This window comes from Barbus barbus (genome assembly GCF_936440315.1).
Source record: "Barbus barbus genome assembly, chromosome: 6".
NCBI classification, from domain to species: domain Eukaryota; kingdom Metazoa; phylum Chordata; class Actinopteri; order Cypriniformes; family Cyprinidae; genus Barbus; species Barbus barbus.
In genome coordinates this window covers 18,699,393-18,721,653 of record NC_136734.1, presented here as the reverse complement: position 1 = coordinate 18,721,653, position 22,261 = coordinate 18,699,393, and the positions used below count along the sequence as shown (strand labels likewise).

At 37.3% G+C, this 22,261-nt stretch overlaps 1 protein-coding gene across 1 annotated transcript in view; it reads left to right on the top strand.

Annotated features, from left to right (window-relative positions):
* notch1b (notch receptor 1b) overlaps positions 1 to 22,261 on the top strand; it is a 49,094-nt gene that overhangs the window by 21,800 nt on the left and 5,033 nt on the right. The window contains exons 9-30 of the mRNA XM_079419768.1: positions 82 to 195; positions 1,897 to 2,010; positions 2,180 to 2,413; positions 2,489 to 2,599; positions 4,455 to 4,647; positions 5,463 to 5,608; positions 5,706 to 5,819; positions 7,413 to 7,532; positions 7,625 to 7,777; positions 7,854 to 8,082; positions 8,838 to 9,039; positions 12,309 to 12,462; positions 12,578 to 12,762; positions 12,962 to 13,094; positions 14,287 to 14,544; positions 14,637 to 14,749; positions 17,146 to 17,717; positions 19,170 to 19,604; positions 19,692 to 19,840; positions 20,734 to 20,947; positions 21,175 to 21,265; positions 21,402 to 21,564. Coding sequence (XP_079275894.1) covers positions 82 to 195; positions 1,897 to 2,010; positions 2,180 to 2,413; positions 2,489 to 2,599; positions 4,455 to 4,647; positions 5,463 to 5,608; positions 5,706 to 5,819; positions 7,413 to 7,532; positions 7,625 to 7,777; positions 7,854 to 8,082; positions 8,838 to 9,039; positions 12,309 to 12,462; positions 12,578 to 12,762; positions 12,962 to 13,094; positions 14,287 to 14,544; positions 14,637 to 14,749; positions 17,146 to 17,717; positions 19,170 to 19,604; positions 19,692 to 19,840; positions 20,734 to 20,947; positions 21,175 to 21,265; positions 21,402 to 21,564 — 4,197 coding nt within the window. The remainder of the gene's footprint in view (positions 1 to 81; positions 196 to 1,896; positions 2,011 to 2,179; positions 2,414 to 2,488; positions 2,600 to 4,454; positions 4,648 to 5,462; positions 5,609 to 5,705; positions 5,820 to 7,412; positions 7,533 to 7,624; positions 7,778 to 7,853; positions 8,083 to 8,837; positions 9,040 to 12,308; positions 12,463 to 12,577; positions 12,763 to 12,961; positions 13,095 to 14,286; positions 14,545 to 14,636; positions 14,750 to 17,145; positions 17,718 to 19,169; positions 19,605 to 19,691; positions 19,841 to 20,733; positions 20,948 to 21,174; positions 21,266 to 21,401; positions 21,565 to 22,261) is intronic.

Here is a 22,261-nt window from a genome sequence, read left to right as displayed (position 1 = left end):
AAAGAAGCACTAATAGCATTGTTAAGACATGCTGAATTCTCTTGCTAAGTCTGGAGCTTACTCCCCTGTGTTAATTGGCAGGGTACAAGGGAGACTTCTGTCAGATCAATACTGATGAGTGCGCCAGCATGCCCTGCCTCAACAATGGGAAGTGCATCGACAAGATCAACAACTACCAATGCGAGTGCCCCACAGGTGAGCGTGCAGGGGTCAATCACCTCCCAGGACAGAACACAGTGGAGAACACTAATCCCTGCCCTGAGGAAGGCTTACACAGCCCCAGCTAAAATGCTTCAAATAATCCATATGAAAGCTTCTGGAAAGTTACAATTTCAGACAGTTTTTGCTTGAGTAAGATGATGCATATCATTTATGCACAGTAAAAATCTGCTTACGGTATTATTAGTGTTTTTTAACCAAAATAATATTTTTTCTAGTGCGCAAATATTTCTGTTAAATAATATTTAAATAAATATTTAGACAATTTAAATTAAGAAATTTATTTAAATAATTTCAAAATTGAATTAGCTCATTTTAACCTGAGAAGTATTAGTTTAGAAATTCCAAATATATTTTAATGTGTAATCATTATTTAAATTTAAATGTTTAATGACTACATATTAAAATGTTTATTAGTAGACATCTAAACATTTTTTATTGTAAGGATACTTTTTGGCCCTACTTTGATCCTTTGTCCAGTTCCGATGACGTGAAACTAATTTTATTGAAAATGTAGGTTTGTGAAAGGCTCTTCTTGTTGAAAAACAGCACAATTAGGATGCAGAGGAATTCATGCATAAATGAAGGAGAGTAGAGTGGAGGTACAATATTAGGCATGATGAGGTTGTGTAAGGAGAGGGGCCTACGGGGACCCCCAAGAGTGGTGTAAAGGAGTTTTGGGAGATAGTAAGCTGAAGAAGTGGATGCTAGGCCCCTTCACTGTTTCAGATGGAAATCAGAGCTCCTTTTCAGCATGCGGCTCAGGGATCCTTTTCAGTAGTGTACACACTGAATCCATAGCAACCACAATGGGAGCTTTTTAAAATGTGGCATTTTAGAGTTCTGAAGATGCATGGGACACTCCTTGATTACCGATGCCAGGTGGTCTCAGGGAATGGCATAAGCAAGTTAGGAATTTGTTATCAGGAATATCTCTATAATAATACAAGATGTGTAATTAAGATTCTAAGTGATCAGACTTGATGATAAAAAGGACACTAAATCCACATCTAGAGACCAGAATGCCACAGAGTCTGAATGTAGTCTACGAAGACTAACACACAGCACATTAAGAACTGCATACCAACAATTTTGTTTTATTGTTGCTTCAACTATGATAAATGTACCATAAATCTCCACACTGATGGATTTGTAGCCCTTAATGTGTTCAGACTGTATATTTGAACAGCAGACGTCTTTAGCGAGGGATTAAAATAACTGAGGGAGAAAGCACAAATGTTGGGGGTTCCTGAGTGATGGGGTTGCTGAATAGCATGAGGTCAGGGGTTGCGTGGGGCTCTTTTGGTGAGACAGACTCAGAGAGGGGGGCAAAGGCTGGATGGGAGAATGCACATTGTGATGGAAAACTTCTACGGGACAAAGGAGGCAACCGGCATGGCTTGGCGTGCCACTGAATAGACAGTTCCTCTTTGTCTGGTGCCCTTGGTCAGGAGGCCTTGGAAGGTTTTTACCGCCATTTTACACCCTTCTCCCCCTCTCACTGTGATGGTTGGATGAAAAGCAGTTTGAAAACCTGAGAGAGAGGGCGAAATCTTGCAGCCGGGTATTAATGAATGCTGGCCATGTTGTATAGACGAGTGTGGAGGAATGAAGCGGGTGCAAACCAGAGGAATCTTTGTATTGAACCCCTCCCCTTTCCTCTCGTCTCCCTCTCAGGATTCTCGGGCAGTCAGTGCCAATTCGACATCGATGAATGCGCTAGCACCCCCTGTAAAAATGGGGCCAAGTGTATCGATGGGCCCAACATGTACACCTGCCAGTGCGCTGAAGGTATGAAGATGCCGTCTGCTTGTTTCAGCTTTTAAAAAATACATAAAACTAAAATATTTGGCTATAAATTTCTTTCTGAGTCATGGAAAAACATGGAAATTCCAGGGCCTAAATGTGAGGAAATGTGTGTCATAATAAATATAATAAATTAATCTGTTTTCCTTTTTAGGATACACAGGGCAGCATTGTGAAACAGATGTAGATGAGTGTCTATCCAACCCGTGTCACTACGGCACTTGTAAAGACGGTCTGGCGTCCTTCACCTGTATGTGCCGTGCTGGTTTTACGGGCCGTCTGTGTGAGATCAACATTAATGAGTGTCTCAGTCAACCATGCCAAAATGGAGGCACCTGCCAGGACCGTGAGAATGCCTACTTATGCATCTGCCCTAAAGGAACCTCAGGTGCCACTTATACTGTAATGGTCAAAACTCCTGCTTGTCAAAAGCTCTATTCTAAGTTTGATTTTGTGTTAACAGGTGCTAACTGTGAAGTTAACCTAGACGACTGTCAAAGCAATCCCTGCGATTTTGGAAGATGCATTGACAAGATAAATGGTTACGAGTGTGCCTGTGAACCGGGATACACAGGTAAGTGGTCTTAGATTGTGTTCCTCATACACACGTGGTCAGAATTGTTGGAACTCTTGGTAAATATGATCAAATTATCCAGCCATGGTTTCCTGTTTCACAGAAATATAAATAGGAGGGAAAAAAAGTCCAAATTCCAAATTAATCATCCATCACAATGAGAAAAACCAAAGAATATATTTCTGATGTGCAGCAAAAGATAATTGAGCTTCACAAATTAGAAAGTGGTTTTAAGAAAAGAGCTAGAACAGTGAAAATTCCCATTTCCACCATCAGGGCAATAATTAAGAAGTTCCAATCAACAGAAAAATCTTTACAAATATCTTTTCCATACAACAACAGTTAATAGTTTCCATGAGCTGTCAAGCTTCAAAAAGGTCTATAAAATATAAAAGAACCATAATATGTGTGAAAAACAGACTGAAATTTGCATCATTATTCATTGATATTTTTTTTGTGTGTGTGTTCTGTGTATGTGGGTTTTTCTACCTAAATAGCTATCGATTACAAGTACACAGTAGATCTTTTACTTTTCAATTTAATAAAGAGATATATATGTAAAACTGCTAGTTCTGATGTTCGTTTTTACTACTAACAGAGGGAAAAAAATTAGAAAAAACAATTTTCTTATATACAACAATGTACAACAATTGTGTCTATTTTTTAAAATCAGTTAATCACAAACGCCACCCCACAGCTATTTTTATTGATCAGCTCAGTCACCTGTCAAGAAAAGCTCAGAATTTATGGATTCAGGTTAGAGTTCAGAAAAGTCACATATGGATCCGATCGGGACAGTCATGCTGTCTATCAGGATGTGCTACCAACTCTATACTATAAACACCATGACTGACATGACCAGTGGGGCGGGTATTGCGCTTAACTGGTTTTGCCACTAAAATAGGTGTCCTGAGTAATTCCCTAGACTCTATAAACAAAATTGTCAGGTTGGCTGCCTATGGGGAGTGGATGTGTGGTCTAGCATGAAGTCTTCCATAGGTTAGCAAATGAAAAGTCAAATAGAGAGGTTTGTTAAAGTTATTTGTTCTCAATTTTTTTTCTTCTCTAGAATTTCAGAAGAAATCTTAACAATGTCTCAAACTGTGCTTTGATTTGCCAAGATAACATTTCAATATGAACTCCAACATATTATTTTCCAAGACTAAGCTAACCACATTTACTGCGTAACACTTACTGCATGTCAGCAAGTCTTATTTTTGAGATTTTTAATCGAGACATCTGAGACAAAGTTGATACTTAAATGAAACATGCTCCACTAGGTCATTAGAGCTTTGGAAAAGCCACTGCGTTTGTGGTTTATCAAGGCAGTCTAGGTGGTATACTGAGCCCAGGTCTTTAGCAGTGTAGAAGAGATGGGGAGTCAACAAAGAGTTCAGCAGGTGAGACAAGCAACAAAGCAGGGTGGGGAGAGACAGCTGGCCAGCGAGCACACATTCGGCCTGGGCCGTGGTGTTGGCTTACAGTCTCGCCCAATCCCCTGCTTGCCTAGCAGACACGCAAGCCAACCCGCTCCCTCATTCAGCCAGAGATCTCCAGGACATCTGGGAGTTTGAAAGGAGAAAAGATTTGCAAAAGATTTGTGAAAGTCGATCTTTTAAAAGGGGGAATTTGGCCGGTGCTTTAAAGACAAGTGACAAATGAAACCTCTGCCTTTATGCTGGCATTGCGTTCAGTGAATAGTGGTGCTGCTTGAAGTGGAGTCTAAAAGCTAGGCCTTAAGCCTAGGATTTCAAGACAAACAAGGAACGGCTAAATTAATGCAGATTCAGAAGTTATTTTGACTACCATATGACATGTGACACTCTTTTTCCTAATTCTGTCTTGTTTTTTGTAGGGAAAATGTGTAACATCAACATTGATGAATGTGCCATCAACCCCTGTCACAATGGTGGAACCTGCGTTGATGGAGTCAATGGGTTTACATGTCTGTGCAAAGAGGGGTATCATGACACTACCTGCCAATCACAGCTCAACGAATGCCTTAGCAACCCCTGTATCCATGGACACTGTGAAGACAAAGTCAATGGGTGTGTATTATTTACACACATACACTGCCATATGAAAAGTTTGGGGACAGAAAGATTTCTGAAATTAATACTTAATACAAAAGTATTAAGAAATTAATACTTTTGTCAAGGATGCATTAAATTGATCAAAATTGTAAAGTATTTTTTGTTTTTACATTTATAATGTTACAAAACATCTCTATTTTGAATAAATGCTGTTCTTTTGAACTTTATTTATCAAAGAATCTCTGCTTTGAACATTGATAATTATAAGACGTTTCTTAAGCAGCAAATCTTTTTGCTTAATAATTTTGCTTAATCGCAAAGTTTAATCGCAACATATAATCATTGCAGTTAATAGTGTTCACCGTCTGTTTGATTACGTGTAATTTGTAACTAACTGCATGATTCTTACTGTACATTTCTGCCATAGTCACCACTAATAACCTACCCCTAAATATAATGTAGAAACTAAGGCTGCTTTGCAGCAATTTGCATCGTGAAAAGCGTTATACAAATAAACTTGAATTGAATTGAAAAACTTGAAAACAATCTGCATATTAGAATGATTTCTGAAGATAATATAAAGATAAATTATTTCACCCTGCTGGAAAAACCAAGTACCAATACCAGTTTAAAATTGGTTTTTGCATCATGATCAAGATGATCAAGCATATTGGGTTCAACCTGGCTGGTCTGATCTGGCTGGTCTTGGCACATTGCAGACCAACAAACCAGCTCAATTCAGGTTAAGATCTGATGTTTTGTTCAGCAGGCCCATCTAGACCAGCTAGGACCAGCCAGAAACCATATAAAACAGATCTCGTTTCTTACAGATATAACTGCATTTGTGACTCTGGCTGGAGTGGTGTCAACTGTGACATCAATAACAATGAGTGTGAGTCCAACCCCTGTATGAATGGAGGCACCTGTAAGGACATGACCAGTGGCTACGTCTGCACATGCCGCGCTGGCTTCAGCGGTTCGTATCATTCATTCTGCAAATGTACTGAAAGTATGTGGTATGCCCTTTTGAACCCTACTCAAACACACCGTGTCTTTCTAACATTTGATTATAGGTCCCAACTGCCAAACAAATATCAATGAATGCGCCTCCAACCCTTGCTTGAATCAAGGAACCTGTATTGATGACGTGGCTGGATACAAATGCAACTGCTTGCTGCCTTACACTGGTATGAGTTTAGCTTTATTCCTGACATTTTGAGATTGTTATTTGTGGATTGTGATATTTTTCACCAGCATGTAGTATGTGACTGTTTAGCTGTTTAAACCAACTTCAAGAGTTTGGGAGTTGATGAAACACTAATAATTAAATAAATCAAAAGAAAAAAAAAACTTTATATATTATATATATATATAATAAATATAATAATATAATATTTTTTTTAAAAAGTTATTTTATTTGATTAGTTTTATTATTTTTATTATTTATTAATTTTTTTATTAGTTTACCTGTATTTTATCAGTTTACATCAGAGAGCTGTGAACATGCAAATGTGTTATTATTGAATTATTGAAATATTAAATAAAAATCTCGGGGTGGAATACAAGTATACATTTTACTTCAAAGGGATTTGAGTGACAGAAATCTTTAAAAAATGCCTGATGTAAACTATTTTAAGAAGTGACCGAAAAAAAAGATCCTTCTGGAAAAAAGAGCTTTTTGAGTAAGTTTTTAATTTTTTTTTAAAACCATGATGACATTGACAATTAGCTTTCTTTCATGTGTTGATGTATTTCCTATTGAAACAGGAAGTTGTGATGGGCTATTTCTTGTAAATAGCCAATACCCTTTAGTTAAAGACATAAACATGAACAATGATTCGCTAATTAAAGGAAGGATTCTTATTCTAGAAGACTTTTATTAAACAAATTTTCAGCTACGCTGAAAGTGCCAAATGATATTTCAGTATTTTTAGTGCATTTTTATGAAGAAAACTTTCTGAATTTTTTTAATCCACCTTTTTCTTGCCGTAAAAATGGAAAGTTGAAATTAAAAGCCTGAAAAACCAAACTAAACTTTTTTTTTTAACCTTTTTGATGGGGTCTTTAAATAGCTTTAGTGCGGCTATTAACCTACTTTTTGTTAGATTTAGCTAGTTTTACTATACGTAAACCACTTTAAATTATGAGTAGTTTGTATTACAATTTCAAAGTCAGGAACAACAGACCCTCCTCCATCAATCTAGTCTCAGACTGTTCATAGTGGCCCCTCAAGAGCCCTACAAGTATCTCTATTGACAATACAGGAAAATGTTTTCAACAGACGACACATTCTTTCCTCTCAATGTGTTATTTGACAAAACAGATAATGATGTTCTGCCTCTGGAACAGAAATCATATTAATTCCCAGTGACTATCTTTTTGGAAAAATCCACACTGCGTTATATCAAGAATAACAAAAATCTAGTCGTACCAGGGTGGGAACAGTAGCCTGTCATGTTTCCTGTTTGCCCTGCTTCCTCTCTCACAGAAACGCAAATGGCCAGACAATGGCAGGAAAACCTGCTGGCTTCCTGCAGGGGCCGGCCGTCGTGGAAACAGATAGGCCAAATGTGCTTTGCTTTGCTAGGACTGACAGTCTAATCTCCAACAGAGAAAAGAGGAATTGGTACAGAACCTGTACTGAAACATAGTGTCACCTTCTAAATTTAGGCCTCCATAGAGGAAGAATGTCTCTTAAGAAAATCTTAAATGCAAAACACAGGCTGAAATGCCAAAGTTTTTCTAATTTTTCAGGTTTTTTAATATATTTTATCTTCCAGGTGAGAACTGTGATACCCTGTTGGCCCCGTGTAGCCCTAAACCCTGTAAGAATGGAGGCGTGTGTAAGGAGTCCGAAGACTACGAGAGCTTCTCTTGTGTGTGTCCTGAAGGATGGCAAGGTACAAAATTCACAAAACTAACAAGAAATTCTGCCTTAGCCTCAATATTATGCATAACTATATTCATATTTTGTGCTCTCCCTCAATTGTAGGCCAAACGTGCGAGGTGGATATCAACGAATGTGTCAAAAACCCTTGTCGAAATGACGCCATCTGTCAAAACTCTATTGGCAACTACAAATGCAGTTGCAAATCTGGCTACACAGGCCGCAACTGTGAGACAGACATTGACGACTGCAAGCCCAGTGAGTGGCCCATTTCAGCCTTATTTCAGTCTAGTTGATCTTGCCTTGATGTCTAACCCCCGTCCTTTTCCTGTAGACCCTTGCAGTAACGGTGGCTTCTGCAAAGACGCTGTGAATGCCTTCACTTGCACCTGCCTACCAGGATTCCGGGGGAGCAGATGTGAGGAGGACATTAATGAATGTGACAGTAACCCATGTAAAAACGGTGCGAACTGCACGGATTGTGTGAACAGTTACACCTGTACCTGTCCGCCTGGATTCAGTGGGATTCACTGTGAGAACAACACACCTGACTGTACTGAGAGGTAATAACTGCACTCTTATTTGTATCAGTTCTTAAGTGTAAATAGTGACCTTTGCCAACAAGTCACTATTTTGGCTGCAGCAGAAAACTGTTGCAACGATTTGTATCATGAAAAGTGCTATACAAATAAACTTGAACTGAATTGAACTGAATTGAATTGAACAATCAAGAGGCAACAAGACAAGCACATATCAATGAAACAGTAACAGATATGTACCACAAAACAATTGCCTAACCTAAAAATTCAAACCCTATATACCATTTCTGCACAACGATAGAGGTGCAAGCAAACATGCTGTTTACACAAATATAAAATACTTACAAATTATGTTTGTAGATACACTACTGTTCAAAAGAGACTGGAGTTTTGCTGTCACATGAATAAATTACATTTTAAAATAGAAAACAGTTATTTGAAATTGTAATAATATTTCACAATACTACTATTTCACTGTATTTTTTATTAAATTTAGTATTTGTAAGCATAAGAGACTTGCCAATAAGCAGCTAGTTAATAGTGAGAATTGGTCCCTATGCTAAAGTGTTACCTTCTAGTCTTTTCAGTCAACTGATCTGCTTCATGATAAAGTGGATCACAAAAAAGCTCCTCTGTTGTCCATTAGTGCCCCCTCTGGTAAACAAAGGACAATGCAACCTGAGAGTCATCACACACCTTTATGTATTACTTAAAAACTACATGATGTTAAATGAATGTAGTAAATAAGACTGATAATCATAATTATTTTTTTCAAACAGCTCTTGTTTTAATGGCGGCACATGTGTGGATGGCATCAACAGTTTCACTTGCCTGTGCCCAATGGGGTTCACTGGAAACTACTGCCAGCATGACATCAACGAGTGCAACTCCAGACCCTGCCTGAATGGAGGCACCTGTCAGGACAGCTACGGCACATACAAGTGCACCTGCCCACAGGGATACCATGGCCTTAACTGCCAGGTAACAAATCAAAGATTTAGACAGCATGTGTGACATGGACAAAACTTAGTATGCATCCTTCATACATTCATAGCATATAGTGTTTCCTTTGTTGATTCTGTAGTATAATTCTAAAATTTGCTGAAAAGTTCTAAAATTAAATGAATATTTAGTTATCACAATATTCTCTAAAAGATATATACTAACATTTTTTTGAATACACTTCTATTAATTCCACTTCTTTTAAGTAGTCGATGCCAATAATATAAAAATGTAGGCTTATTACTTTATATATTGATCTGTCCCTAATTCACATCAACATTTAATTTAGAAAATGGATAGGAACAGTGTTATATTTTACAGTTTCACAATGTTTGTAGCTCTATGATTTTAAGGCATCAAAGAAGCACTCTTGATGTGAGAGAAATGTCAATATAAATATATGTAGAGTTTCTTTATATTAAACTAATTATACTAGTAACATTTATAAATAAAATGCATGAAAATTCAATTGTAATTTTAATATTTAATTTTAATCATATAGACACATTTCCTTTATTTCCAATTTCTCCCATTTTCTAAAACCAGTCTAATTAGAAAATATTTTTTTTGTTTCTCTGTATTTTTATACTTAGGGTGGGTTGCACCAACAAGGATTAAGCTTAAAGGGGACCTATTATGCAAAAATCACTTTTATAGAAATACAAATCATTATCTGTTTGAACACAGTTGTGTGGCTGCGGTGTGTGAAAACATCCAGCCTATAATGGTAAAAATCCACCCACTCATTTATTTATAATCTAAAAAAGTCATAAACAGTCTCTCAGAACAAGCTGTTTCAGATTCTCCCTCTGTTCACGTCACCAAGGGGAAAAAGTCCCGTCCATTAGTGACGCTGTCCGACAAGCATAGACACAGCCCTGAGCGAGAAGCTGCAGTCCACCTCCGCCATTACTTGCTGTAGCTGCTGGAGATATACAATGTCAGCGCCAAAGAGGCTTTTCAAGTGTTGTGTTTTGGGATGCACTAACAAAGATAGGAGTCTCCATAGACTCCCTACTTCTGAGCCGCTGAGGACACTGTGGTTAAGTTTCATTGTCTAAGGAAATGTCCCAGAAAAAAATCGGTAAAGTCTTCAAAACGTGTAGGGATCAATACCAATGCTTCATCCTCGAACGTCAGCTCCAGACAAAGTAAGTGTCACGCGTTTGTTTTCAAATTGCCTTTCTGAAAGAGTTTCTTGGCACTCTGTAAGGCCAATGATGCTAAAGCTACCATTGTCTGTTTACACTGGTGCTGTCTTCATGAATGATCATGAATAGGAATGTGGTAGTTAAAAGTTGCATATGAAAGCAATGTGAGTCGATCGCTTGAGTTTGTTGAGCTCATAATCATGAGTGGGTCTTATAAAGTTTGTGATAACATGCCATGCACCATGAGACCAGCTATGTTGTTATTATTATCCCGCCGTGCTCCCGTCTGTGTAATTCATAAACGTGAATTTATTATACACAATAATGAGATGACTGACTTTGAAACAGAGTATGTTTTCTGTAAAGATAACCGGCTTGTACTAATCGTGGAATGTTTATTTGCAAAGGCTAGCACTGCTAATGCAGCAGCTTGAGCTCTTGAAGCTCCGCCCTCCAGGAGCAACAGCTCATTTGCATTAAAGCAACATACTCAAAATCAGCGCGTTTGGGCTCATACCCTAAAAGTGGCAATTTTAACAAGCTATAAAAAAAATATCTGTTGGATATTTTGAGCTAAAACTTCACATACACACTCTGGGGATATCAGAGACTTATTTTACATCTTGTAAAAAGGAGCATAATAGGTCCCCTTTAAATCTAGATTAAATCAAGGTTTATCTAATAATTCTGTTGCACCAAACTTTAAACCTTGTTTAAAAATAAGCAGGTTTACATTTAAACCATCATTTGGAACCTGGATTTATTTTATATTTAGGATAGATTAACTTTAATCCTGTTGCTCCATAACTTTAAACTCAGATTTAAATCTCAATTAAGGATTAACTTTAAATTTACAGGTGAGGAGGTTTAAATACAATAAATTGCACTTACAGTTACAGTATGTGGCTGATTGAACAAAGACAGAAACAGTGGGTGTCAGTTCTAAGAGAGGTGTTTATTATAAATAAAAATGAAAATTAAAGCGAACTGAGCCCGCAGATTGTGAAGGTCGTGGCAGCCTGTAGTGAACTCGCGTCTGCTATCGAGTCCGGATTGTGAATCTGTCACTTATCACGGTGCATCGCGGCATATGACAAAAAAAAGAAGACAGGATCGCAGCCGCGCCTCTCGTTTCTCACGGCCGCTCCTCATGCGTGCTGGACGGCGATCAAACGGACGGGGCGCCGCTGTCACGAACAGAGGTAGTCATTTCATGAATCATGCCAGTTATTTTCTCTCATCTCAGTTGTTTTGTCATGAGCTATACTCCATTAATTGATACAATAAATACATATTTCCTAGATTATGAAATCCCCATGCACTGCCTCAAAGTTATTGCTTGCTTGATCAGCTGTTTGATCAACCGTCTTTTATTTCCTTAAGTTTATTTCCTTTATCGACAAAAGCAACTTATGTCAGAGACAGAGGACAAGGAATATTAACATTGTTGCTGATTAATTACATGACGAATCCATCATGGCGGAGAAAATTAATCGTAGATGGAGGTTTTAATCGCAGGTTAGAATTCTAATCCCTGATTTGTTCATCTAAATTTAAAATTAAGTGGTGCTACACAACTCGATTTAAAATAAAACCCAGATCAACAAATCCTAGCTCTAAACTTTGCTTAATTTAATCCTTGTTGGTGCAACCCACTTAGAGTATCACATTGTTAGCTTAGCAACAAACTAACATCAAACACTGTTATAGTCAATAGAAAGCATAATATAATTTAGCCTATCCACTTTTTCAGGACCCTTAGTTCCAGAAGTATTTTTGCCATTGAGATTTTGTTAGACTTTGTTAAACAATTAAAAGCTATGAGCCAAACTGTGTTTTGAATATTTTTTATGTTTTATTTTATTTTATAATATATCATTTTTAATATATATTTATATTTTTCACTTGTTTTAAGTAGTATAATTGAATTAATTTAATTCATTTAAAAATAAATTAATTGCGATCTATCCCTAATTCATGTCAGCACTTTGTCAAATACAGTAAAATAAAATGAAATATTTATTATGACTTCAACAGATTTGAACTCATGGATGCATAAGTTAAAATGTGAACACGGGATGAATTCTTGTCTTGCAGGAGCTGGTGAACTGGTGTAAGCCATCTCCCTGTAAGAATGGAGGTATCTGCAGACAGAGTGGCACTAGATACAGCTGCCAGTGTCAGACAGGCTGGACTGGTTTATACTGCGACATCCCCAGCGTTTCATGCGAGGTGGCCGCCAAACAACAAGGTAGGTTTTTTTGTATGTATGTGCCTAAAAAATGTTTGCCGATTACCACACATTTCTGCTAGGGCTGTTCAGTGTTTCACAAATCTGCTGTGATGTTTGCTTCTTCCACTTTTAGGTGTAGAGGTGGCCCGGCTGTGTCGTAACTCTGGCCAGTGTCTGGATGCTGGAAACACCCACTATTGTCACTGTCAGGCCGGATACACAGGCAGCTACTGTGAGGAGCAGGTGGATGAATGCATTCCCAATCCTTGCCAGAATGGAGCAACCTGCACCGACTACCTGGGCGGCTATTCCTGTGAAGTAAGTCAAGAAAACCTAGGTGGTTAGGGACAGAAGTGACTGTAGAAGAAGACACTTTAGGTTAATGCCTGCTAAATCTCCCTTCTTTGTGAAAGAATTGCTTGTTTGGCAAAGAAGGATGAAACCGCCAAGTAAACAGAAACAGGCTTGTTTTATGTTTGGCATTAATTTGCCTCGCTCCTTCTCTCGTTTCTTGAAGTGCGTGCCAGGTTATCATGGAGTGAACTGCTCTGATGAGATCAATGAGTGTCTGTCTCAGCCCTGCCAGAACGGAGGCACATGCATCGACCTGATCAATACCTACAAATGCTCCTGTCCTCGGGGAACACAAGGTCAGCTATCACTTCCTCCACTGTTTTGCTCTTTTTGCCCATTCCACACTTCATTAATTAGGTCTTAACTGTTACCAGCAGGCTTAGACGTTTCTCTCTGATTGATGTAGTCATGCTTAATTACAGCTCATAGATTAACTTTTATTTTATAAAATGGACAGAAACTTTCAGTGTGTTCATTTACCCAGTTGTATTAAATTTAACTTTCTCTTTGTCTGTATCTCTGTGATTTTAAGGCATAATGGAAGCATGAGAGAAATGTCAAAATATATTGATTTTAATTGACTTCATTTTAACTTTATTTTTAATTTTAACTTTTAAATTTAGAAAAATGTAATTTTATGTAAAGTAATTTTAGTTACATTTCATTATCTTCATATTATAGGCTAATTTATATTTATATTATATAATATAATTATATTTCATTTATATAATTCATATTATATAGACACATTTCTCATGTAATTAATCATGAATTCTACAATGAATCTAATTAAAACAGAGATGTTTATGTTTTCTCTGTATTTTTATGTTTAGAGTATCTGTTAGCTTTGTAACATGCTAACATCCATCTCTATTATAGACAATAGAGTGCTTTTTCAGTGGCCTTGGTTCTGGAAATATTTTTCCCATAGGGATTAAAAAAAAAGTCTTAGTTAAATAGTTAAACGTCATAAACCAAACAAACCAGCCACAGGATGAATCACAACATTACAAGCCATGACTGAAGCAAATAACTGTTCACATATTAGGGGGAAAAAAGGTGCAAGAATGTGCAATAAGAGCTTCAATCCCACGAAGCACCATGAATGACAGACAAAAAACCCCCCCACTGTTAAACATGTTTAAATAAAAAAATAAGTTGAAATAATGCATGCAGATAGCTACAACAAAAGCACAAATCATGGATTAACATCCTCATAGCTCAGTTTTTAAAGGTTTATTATTAAGTTATTGTTCATTCCACTATGGGAAAAAATGAAAGGATATTTATTCTGATTTTAAAGTAACCCAACTATTGTATTTTATTTAAGCCATTTTTCTTCATTCCAAATCAGTGAATCTGCCTTAGAGGACAGCTGTCTATGTAGGCAGTATTCAAGCAAGGCAGCTCTTTTGGAACAGAGCCTATATTACTTCTCTGCAATAAGGGTGGCTTTTATAAGACCTTTCCTCTCCGCTTCCCTCTCAGGTGTGCACTGCGAGATCAACATTGACGACTGCACACCCTTCACCGACCCCATCACCCAGGAGCCCAAATGCTTTAACCAGGGCCGCTGTGTGGACCATGTGGGAGGGTACCACTGCATCTGCCTGGCCGGATATGTAGGGGAACGCTGTGAGGGCGATGTCAATGAATGCTTGTCCAACCCTTGTGACCCCCGTGGCACACACAGCTGCATCCAGCTCACGAACAACTACCGCTGCGAGTGTCGCACAGGATACACAGGTACAGCACAGGCTACTGGACCAGTTTGCTTTGATTTTAAGAGTAACGCTACATTCTGATCACATAATAACCTTGTTTGTGGGCCACTCCAGGTCAGCGCTGTGACAAAGTGTTTGATGGCTGTAAGGGGAAACCTTGCCGTAATGGAGGCACCTGTGCTGTGGCTAGTAACACTCCTCATGGCTTCATCTGCAAATGTCCACCGGTTAGTCAAATTCTCTGATACATTTAGCCATGGTCTTCATAAACATAAATGTGGCAAAAATCCTTAAATGTAGCAAAATGAATTATAAATTATATTAGGGGTGACCCCGAATAGTCGAAGATTCTATAGGAGGAGCCTGATACGACTACCAATCTCAGAGTCGAATATTTGTGGGGTATTATTATCATGCCATTTTGGCTCTCTGGGGGTGCTCAAATGTCTGATTTCACATAGAACTGGATTTTTACAATCAGGTAGGGTACAAGTGATTTAAAAACATTTCAGCCGGTTTATATATATCGTGTATATATTATTTATCTTGTATAAGATGCATTTGGTTGAGTTGCGCTGCAGTAAAGCACTTCATTGTAGTACTATGGTGATTATCTCTTCAGCGCGCAGCGTGAGCAGGACAAACAACAATGCAGAATATTAATAACTATGACTCAGACTGTCATATTGTAACGTAACGTCTCTCTGAGGGAACACAGAACTCGGGAATTCGACGAATTGAAGATTTAATGAAGAACAGAGAATAAACGTTTCCAACAAAGGATACCAAATGATATAACGTTAGTTTACTTTAAGACTGGACAAACATAATCACCAAACTGAATGCTTATAAAGAAAACGGAAACAAAGGAGCAAACAAGACGATTAATACAAAACAGGTGAATGGAATAAAACGATGATTAACTAATGACAGGAAACTGACCAAATAAGGACTAACAGAAACTAAACTGAAACCAACACGTGACACATATACATACCATTATAATATAACGAGAACACCATTATAATAAAACGCTGTGTATTTTTAGTTTAGTTGCCGTGTTCTTCACGTTGTTGCGTGACGAACATGTCCACTGTTCATTCAGAGCCGCACAGACACGTTGTGCATTCTGAGCATTTTGTGCAGATAAGTCGTATTATTAACGTTATGTTGTATAAATAACGAAGCGAATTCTATATGAAATAAATGATGAGTTAAATCCAATTGATTAAAAATCTGCTATCAAATGCGTCACTCGTCATCTTCAGCGCGCGCAGCTCAAAACAGAAATGCAGAACATTAATAACTACTGTCATACACATAACGTTATAATGAGTGCACTATTGTAAAAAATGTTGTGAATTCTTAGGGTTTCACTGCCGTTTAATGTTAACTATCTTTTAATCAAAACATAAAACATTATTTACCCCGTTTGTATCTGCGAGGCATCCTTTACACAGTTTCCCTGTGTGTTAATATCAGCAATTATGACTGTCGAATGTCTGACTTGACTCTTGTTAATATATTTGCCCCCCGTCCCCAAATATATATATATATATATATATATATATATATATATATATATATATATATATATATATATATATATTCGACTGTGTATATTTATGTACATATAAAGACACACACATACAGTATGCTGTATATTTTGAAAATATTTACATGTATTTACGTTTATATATTTATATTCACATAAATTATATCATATATAAATATATTTAATATATAAACGTAACGTATTTTTCTAAAATATATACATGCATGTGTGTGTATTTATATATACTTAATAAATATATACAGTATACACATATATTATGTAAACAAAAGCATATATTTTTGATGTGATTAATCGCGATTAATTGCTTGACAGCACTAATTATAACTAATATGAATAAATAATTTATCATTTAAAACAATTATCTTAATCCTTAGTTTTTCCATTTCAGTTACAAGGCCACACATGTTCTATTATGATTTTTTTTTAAAGTTTCTAAAAATATATAAATTTTAATAATAAATAAACATTTATTTGTATCTAATATTTTATATATATATATATATATATATATATATATTAGATAAAAAAATAAATGTTTTATAAAAAAATGTAGTTTTCTAAAAATGCTCATACTAACACGGTAGATTAATACTTGTATTCAGCAAGGACACACTAAATTGATCAAAATAAAGGAAATAAACTTTTTCATTGTACAAAAATGTCTGTTTCAAAAATTGTATTTTTTATGTTATTTCTACCCTGAAAAAGTTATGTTTTCCACAAATATTAGGCTGTTTTCAACATTGGCGATAATAAGAAACATTTCTTGAGCAGCAAATCAGCATATTAGAGTGATTTCTGAAGGATCATGTGACACTGAAGACTGGAGTAAAGGCTGCTGAAAATTCAGCTTTGCCATCACTGGAATAAATTACATTTTAAAATACATTCAAATACAAACAGTTATTTTAAATTGTAATAATATTTCACAATATTACATTAAAAAAACTTTTAAGATAGCTTTGGAACGGTGCTGTATAGATTTTCTATAATAAAATCAGTATACTATGATACTGACATTTTACAACTTGTGCATGTCTCATTTAGGGTTTTACAGGCTCAACCTGCGAGTATGATGCTCACGCCTGTGGGAGTCTCCACTGTAAAAATGGCGGTACATGTGTTTCTGGTCACAAGAGCCCCAAATGCCTGTGCACCCCTGCCTTCAGTGGTCCTGAGTGCCAGTATCCCACTGAGGGTCACTGCACCACCAATCCATGCTACAACGGAGGCACGTGTGAGTATATCTCAGAGGCCCCATACTACCACTGCATCTGTCCTACCGGCTTCAATGGCCTCTTCTGCCACATCCTGGACTTCAGCTTCCCAGGTGGCCCTGCTCGAGATATCACACCTGCTCCAAAAGTGCCAGTGAGATGTGAGATAGCAGAGTGTGAGAACAAGAAAGCCAATAAGATCTGTGACAGTGCATGTAATAATTACGCCTGTGACTGGGATGGAGGGGACTGCTCGCTGAACTTCAATGACCCGTGGCAGAACTGTTCGGATGCGCTGCAGTGCTGGCGCTATTTTAATAACGGGAAGTGTGATGAACAGTGTCACAACGCTGGATGCCTCTATGACGGATTTGACTGCCAGAGACTGGAGGGCCAGTGCAAGTGAGTGCTATTTGAGAATTTTCAGGGAAAGGTACAAGTTATACATTTGTAATCACAGCTAACAGTTTTAAGCTAAAATGATCATGCTTAAAGTCGGCATGAAATCAAAATGGAAAATTCTTATTTTTAAATGGAATACTGTAGTGTTTATTATACATAATTTATCCGCTCACGAGTAATGGCACAAGGGCGGAGCTAGTGACGTAAGGGGTAAACTCTGGGATAAACGACAGGGGAAAAGCTGCTGATGCTTAACTTTATAGAAATAAATGCATTGACCAGTGCTGACATGAGCCAGGGGGGAGTACACTACCCTTAAAAATTGAAAGGATATCACCACAACATTATTCTTAGGACATCACAAACTATTTTTTTTATGAATATGGAGGACGCGCAAAGTCATCTAATGATCCAATCGATTCTCGAAGGACGAAATCAAGTCCCGCCCTCTCATTTCAGATGCCGTTTCACTCAGATAGACATCACACTAGAGAAAAAAAGACAATCGCTACTTCTGTTTCATGCCGACTTTAAGATAAATTATCAGGAAGCTTTAGGAAGCAATTTCTCTTTAGCAGACCTGAAAGTCATGAAAAAAAAATAAAAAATCTTAAAGTTATGCAACATTTTCTATTGAAACTCAGCTCTGTTTTCGCTAGAATCTCTTAAATTATTTTTTCCCCCTAAATTTCTGGTTTTATTAAAATCCAGTCTTACCCATTTATTTAAGAATTTAAAATTTCTATTATTATTTTGACAGCTAGAGAATTTCTGAGTGAAAATTATTTGACTCAAGTCAGTATTTTGTAGTAAAATATGTAATTAGCTTTTAGCTAATTATAATTGAGAATGCAACAGTTTCTTCAACATTGTTATTGATGAAATCCACCTGTTAAACTGACTACTAAATACAAACTAAAACTATAAAAAATGTCATTACTTAAAATATATATATATTTTTTTTACTGAAATAGTTAATTATATATTTTTATTTTACTTAAGGCAACCTTCCTCATTTTTTTTATTTGATGTACTAAAATAAATGAAAATAAAATAGCCAGGCATATTTAAAGAAAATAACAAATGCCCTAAAAAATTACTAAAATTTGAACTAAAACAAAAATGGAAAATATAAAAATAAATTCTAATGTATAATATTAATAAAAACTGTAATAGTATCTCAATCATACACCATTTGAGGATGAAAATCAAAACTATGTGATTATCTTTTAGCTAAATGCTAGTTGGTCAAACTAGTTCTCCATACACAATGGCTGTTTATGCAACTTGTCCTTGGTCTTAAATCACTCTGGTGTATTTTTGTTAGATGGTATCTTGACCAAGATCCAGCTATTAAGACCATTTAGAAATCTTGTAAAACCAAAATGAGGAGGTTTTTAGCTGTTTTCGAGAATGAATGCTATTTCTAAACTCTGCTCTCCTCTTTCACAGTCCACTCTATGACCAGTATTGCAAAGACCACTATGCAGATGGCCACTGTGACCAGGGCTGCAATAACGCAGAGTGTGAATGGGACGGACTGGACTGTGCCAGCAACATACCTGAGAAGTTAGCTTCTGGACTCCTAGTTGTGGTGGTCCACATTTTGCCCGACCAGCTTCGAAACAACTCCTTTGGATTTCTGCGGGAGCTCAGCCGAGTCCTCCACACCAATATCGTTTTCCGGCGTGACAGCAAGGGAGAGGAAATGATCTACCCTTATTACGGCAATGAGCAGGAGCTGAGAAAGCACAACATCAAACGATCACTAGATGGCTGGAATGATGCTTCCAGCAATGTCTTGAGCTCTGTAAAAAGCAGCATTTACAATATAGTGGTGGAAGGAGGGAGAAAACGCAGAGAACTGGACGAGATGCAGATCAAAGGGTACGTATGTGACAGTCGAGGCCTCGTATGCTTTAAGAATGTATTATAATAAAAATCAATAAAAATCACGCTTTTGATTTCCATCAGCTCGGTGGTATATCTAGAGATTGACAACCGCCAATGTTACCAACAAACCTCCGAATGCTTCCAGAGCGCAAACGACGTGGCGGCTTTCCTCGGAGCCCTGGCTTCCAGCGGCAATCTGAAAATGCCTTACGACATCGAGGCTGTCACAAGTGAGTGTTTGGCACGAGCATTGTCGTGTGCCTCACGTCTTCCCATAATGCCCTTAATCAAGACTAGGCCTCCCATCTTAATCAATATATTCAGCACCAACCCCCCCTCCCCAACCTTTAACCCCACCACCTCCTACAGCGGATTACAGGGATCACTTTGAAGTTTGTACGTTTCTTCCTTATAACAATGAAGCAAATGTTCTTTGTGCATTAGACAGACTAAACAATCAATGCGGTAGTCTGAGGGCAGATCCGCTGGCTTCAGGCACCAAAAATTGTTAATTGATGCAAATCATGTCAACTCATTTGGCCCAACAAGACACTCTCACATACACACATATTTCTGGTTTGAATCTAAAATGATGGGGGCTGCTGCAACCTTAACCTTGTTGAATTTACCAGGACTTAATGCATCTCCGAGGGTTTAGGTGAGCAGAGTTTATCATTTCAAAATCGTTAGTGGAGAGAGCATGAAAAAAGAGAGGAGAAAAATTGATCGGGAGTGTGCTAGAAGTTGGGAGTCTTTGTTATCTCGAAAATCCTAATAAATCCTTCGTCTTTACAGCTTAAAGTGTGCGCGGTAATTTGAAGTTCATTAATCCCTCCCTTTTTTTCCCTTAAAGAAGAACTGGTAAAGTTGTCTCCTGGTACCCTGGGCTGAGAAAGGGGAGAGGAGGTGTTCTTTCTTTTCTCTTTTTTCTGTTCTCCTCCTTTTCTTATTTGCCAGCTCCTTCTTTTTGATGAGAAGCAGTTAGCAATTCTGATTACTACGAACGTGTGCCTTGCCGTAGCTTGTCTGCCTATTGCGAGCAATTTGTGCCTCATTGTTGCATGAGGAACACATTCTTGTCTCTTATGTGGGCTTGACATGTCAACTGTGCTTTCTGTGGCAGGTAAGATTGATGGACTGCCGCCTATAGAGCTCTATCCAGTCTACGTGGTTCTGGCAGGACTGGCACTGCTGGCCTTTGTCGCCGTGGGAATGGTCGCGTCCCGTAAACGCCGCCGTGAACACGGTCAACTCTGGTTTCCGGAGGGTTTCAAGACCAGCGAGCCCAGCAAGAAGAAGAGGAGGGAGCCGGTCGGCGAAGACTCCGTTGGTCTGAGGTCAGTTGCGTTATCTTCGAGTGTCGAGTTTGAAGGGAGAAATATTATGGAGGAGAAGTTTTTCATTTTAAGTAATTTTCATTTGTTGAGTTTAATTTAACCGAGTGGTTTTATGAAGAAGGTGGAGCTTGATAACCGATGACGGCTTTTGGTGTTGGAAAAAGTTATATGAGTAGTTATATCTAAGTTAATTCGGCATGTCTAATGGATTATTTTTCTAAAAACAGGCCACTTAAGAACTGTTCAGACATTTCATTAATGGATGACAACCAGAATGAATGGGGAGAAGAGGAACCATCAGACACCAAACGCTTCAGGGTGAGCAGAGCAACACATTTCTCACTGACAAGATATTCACCTAGAAGCGTCTTACAATTAGTACTCTTGCATTAATTAATAATATTCATTCAAATGTTTGTGTTTAATTTCTTAATGTCTCATTCTCTTATTTTAGTCTGAGGAGCAGGCGATGCTTGATTTAGACCATCAGCCAGATCACCGGCAGTGGACGCAGCAGCACTTGGATGCAGCTGATCTACGCATCCCATCCATCGCTCCCACACCCCCTCAGGGCGAGATAGAGAACGACTGCATGGATGTCAATGCCCGAGGACCAGGTTAGGCATTGTTGTATATTTAATTTTTTTCCCATGCAATATTAGTTTTGTTATTGGGTATTGATGACTTTTAAATGATTATTTAATACAATAATTTAATATATTTAAATGTAATTGTAATAAAATGTTATTCATGTGAATTTAAATGATATTTACAATAATATAATTTGATTATAATTAAATTAAATATTACTATTAAAATATTATAAAATAATTAATTTTATTCATTCAAAATTCTAACTTTATCATATTTTCTTTAAGTTGTATATATAGAAAAATCTTACATCCAAAATGTGGCCTCATTGACTAGGTAATTTTTAGGTAGATAAATATTTTGGCTGATTATATTTTTGCTGGGAAATCATTTTACTTGTCTAGTTAACACAGACATAATCAGATATTTGTTGTGATTTTTTTAAGAGAACTCAGATCTTGCGTAAATTCTTTGCTTTTATGGATTACACCTGTTCTCTGGTTTACACACCGGTTTGTGTGTGTGCACGCTGTCAAGTGCTGGGATGAGGAACTGAATTGAGTTCTAAGTAGGAGTTAATGCTCAGGGCCCTTTGGGGAAAAGAATCCACTTCAAAGGCTCTGACTGAAAGCTGTAAACCCTGGGGACAGAGCACATTTTTACCAGCCTTACCGATTCATCCTGTGATATCATTCTGCTTACATGTGTTTTGTTAATTAAACT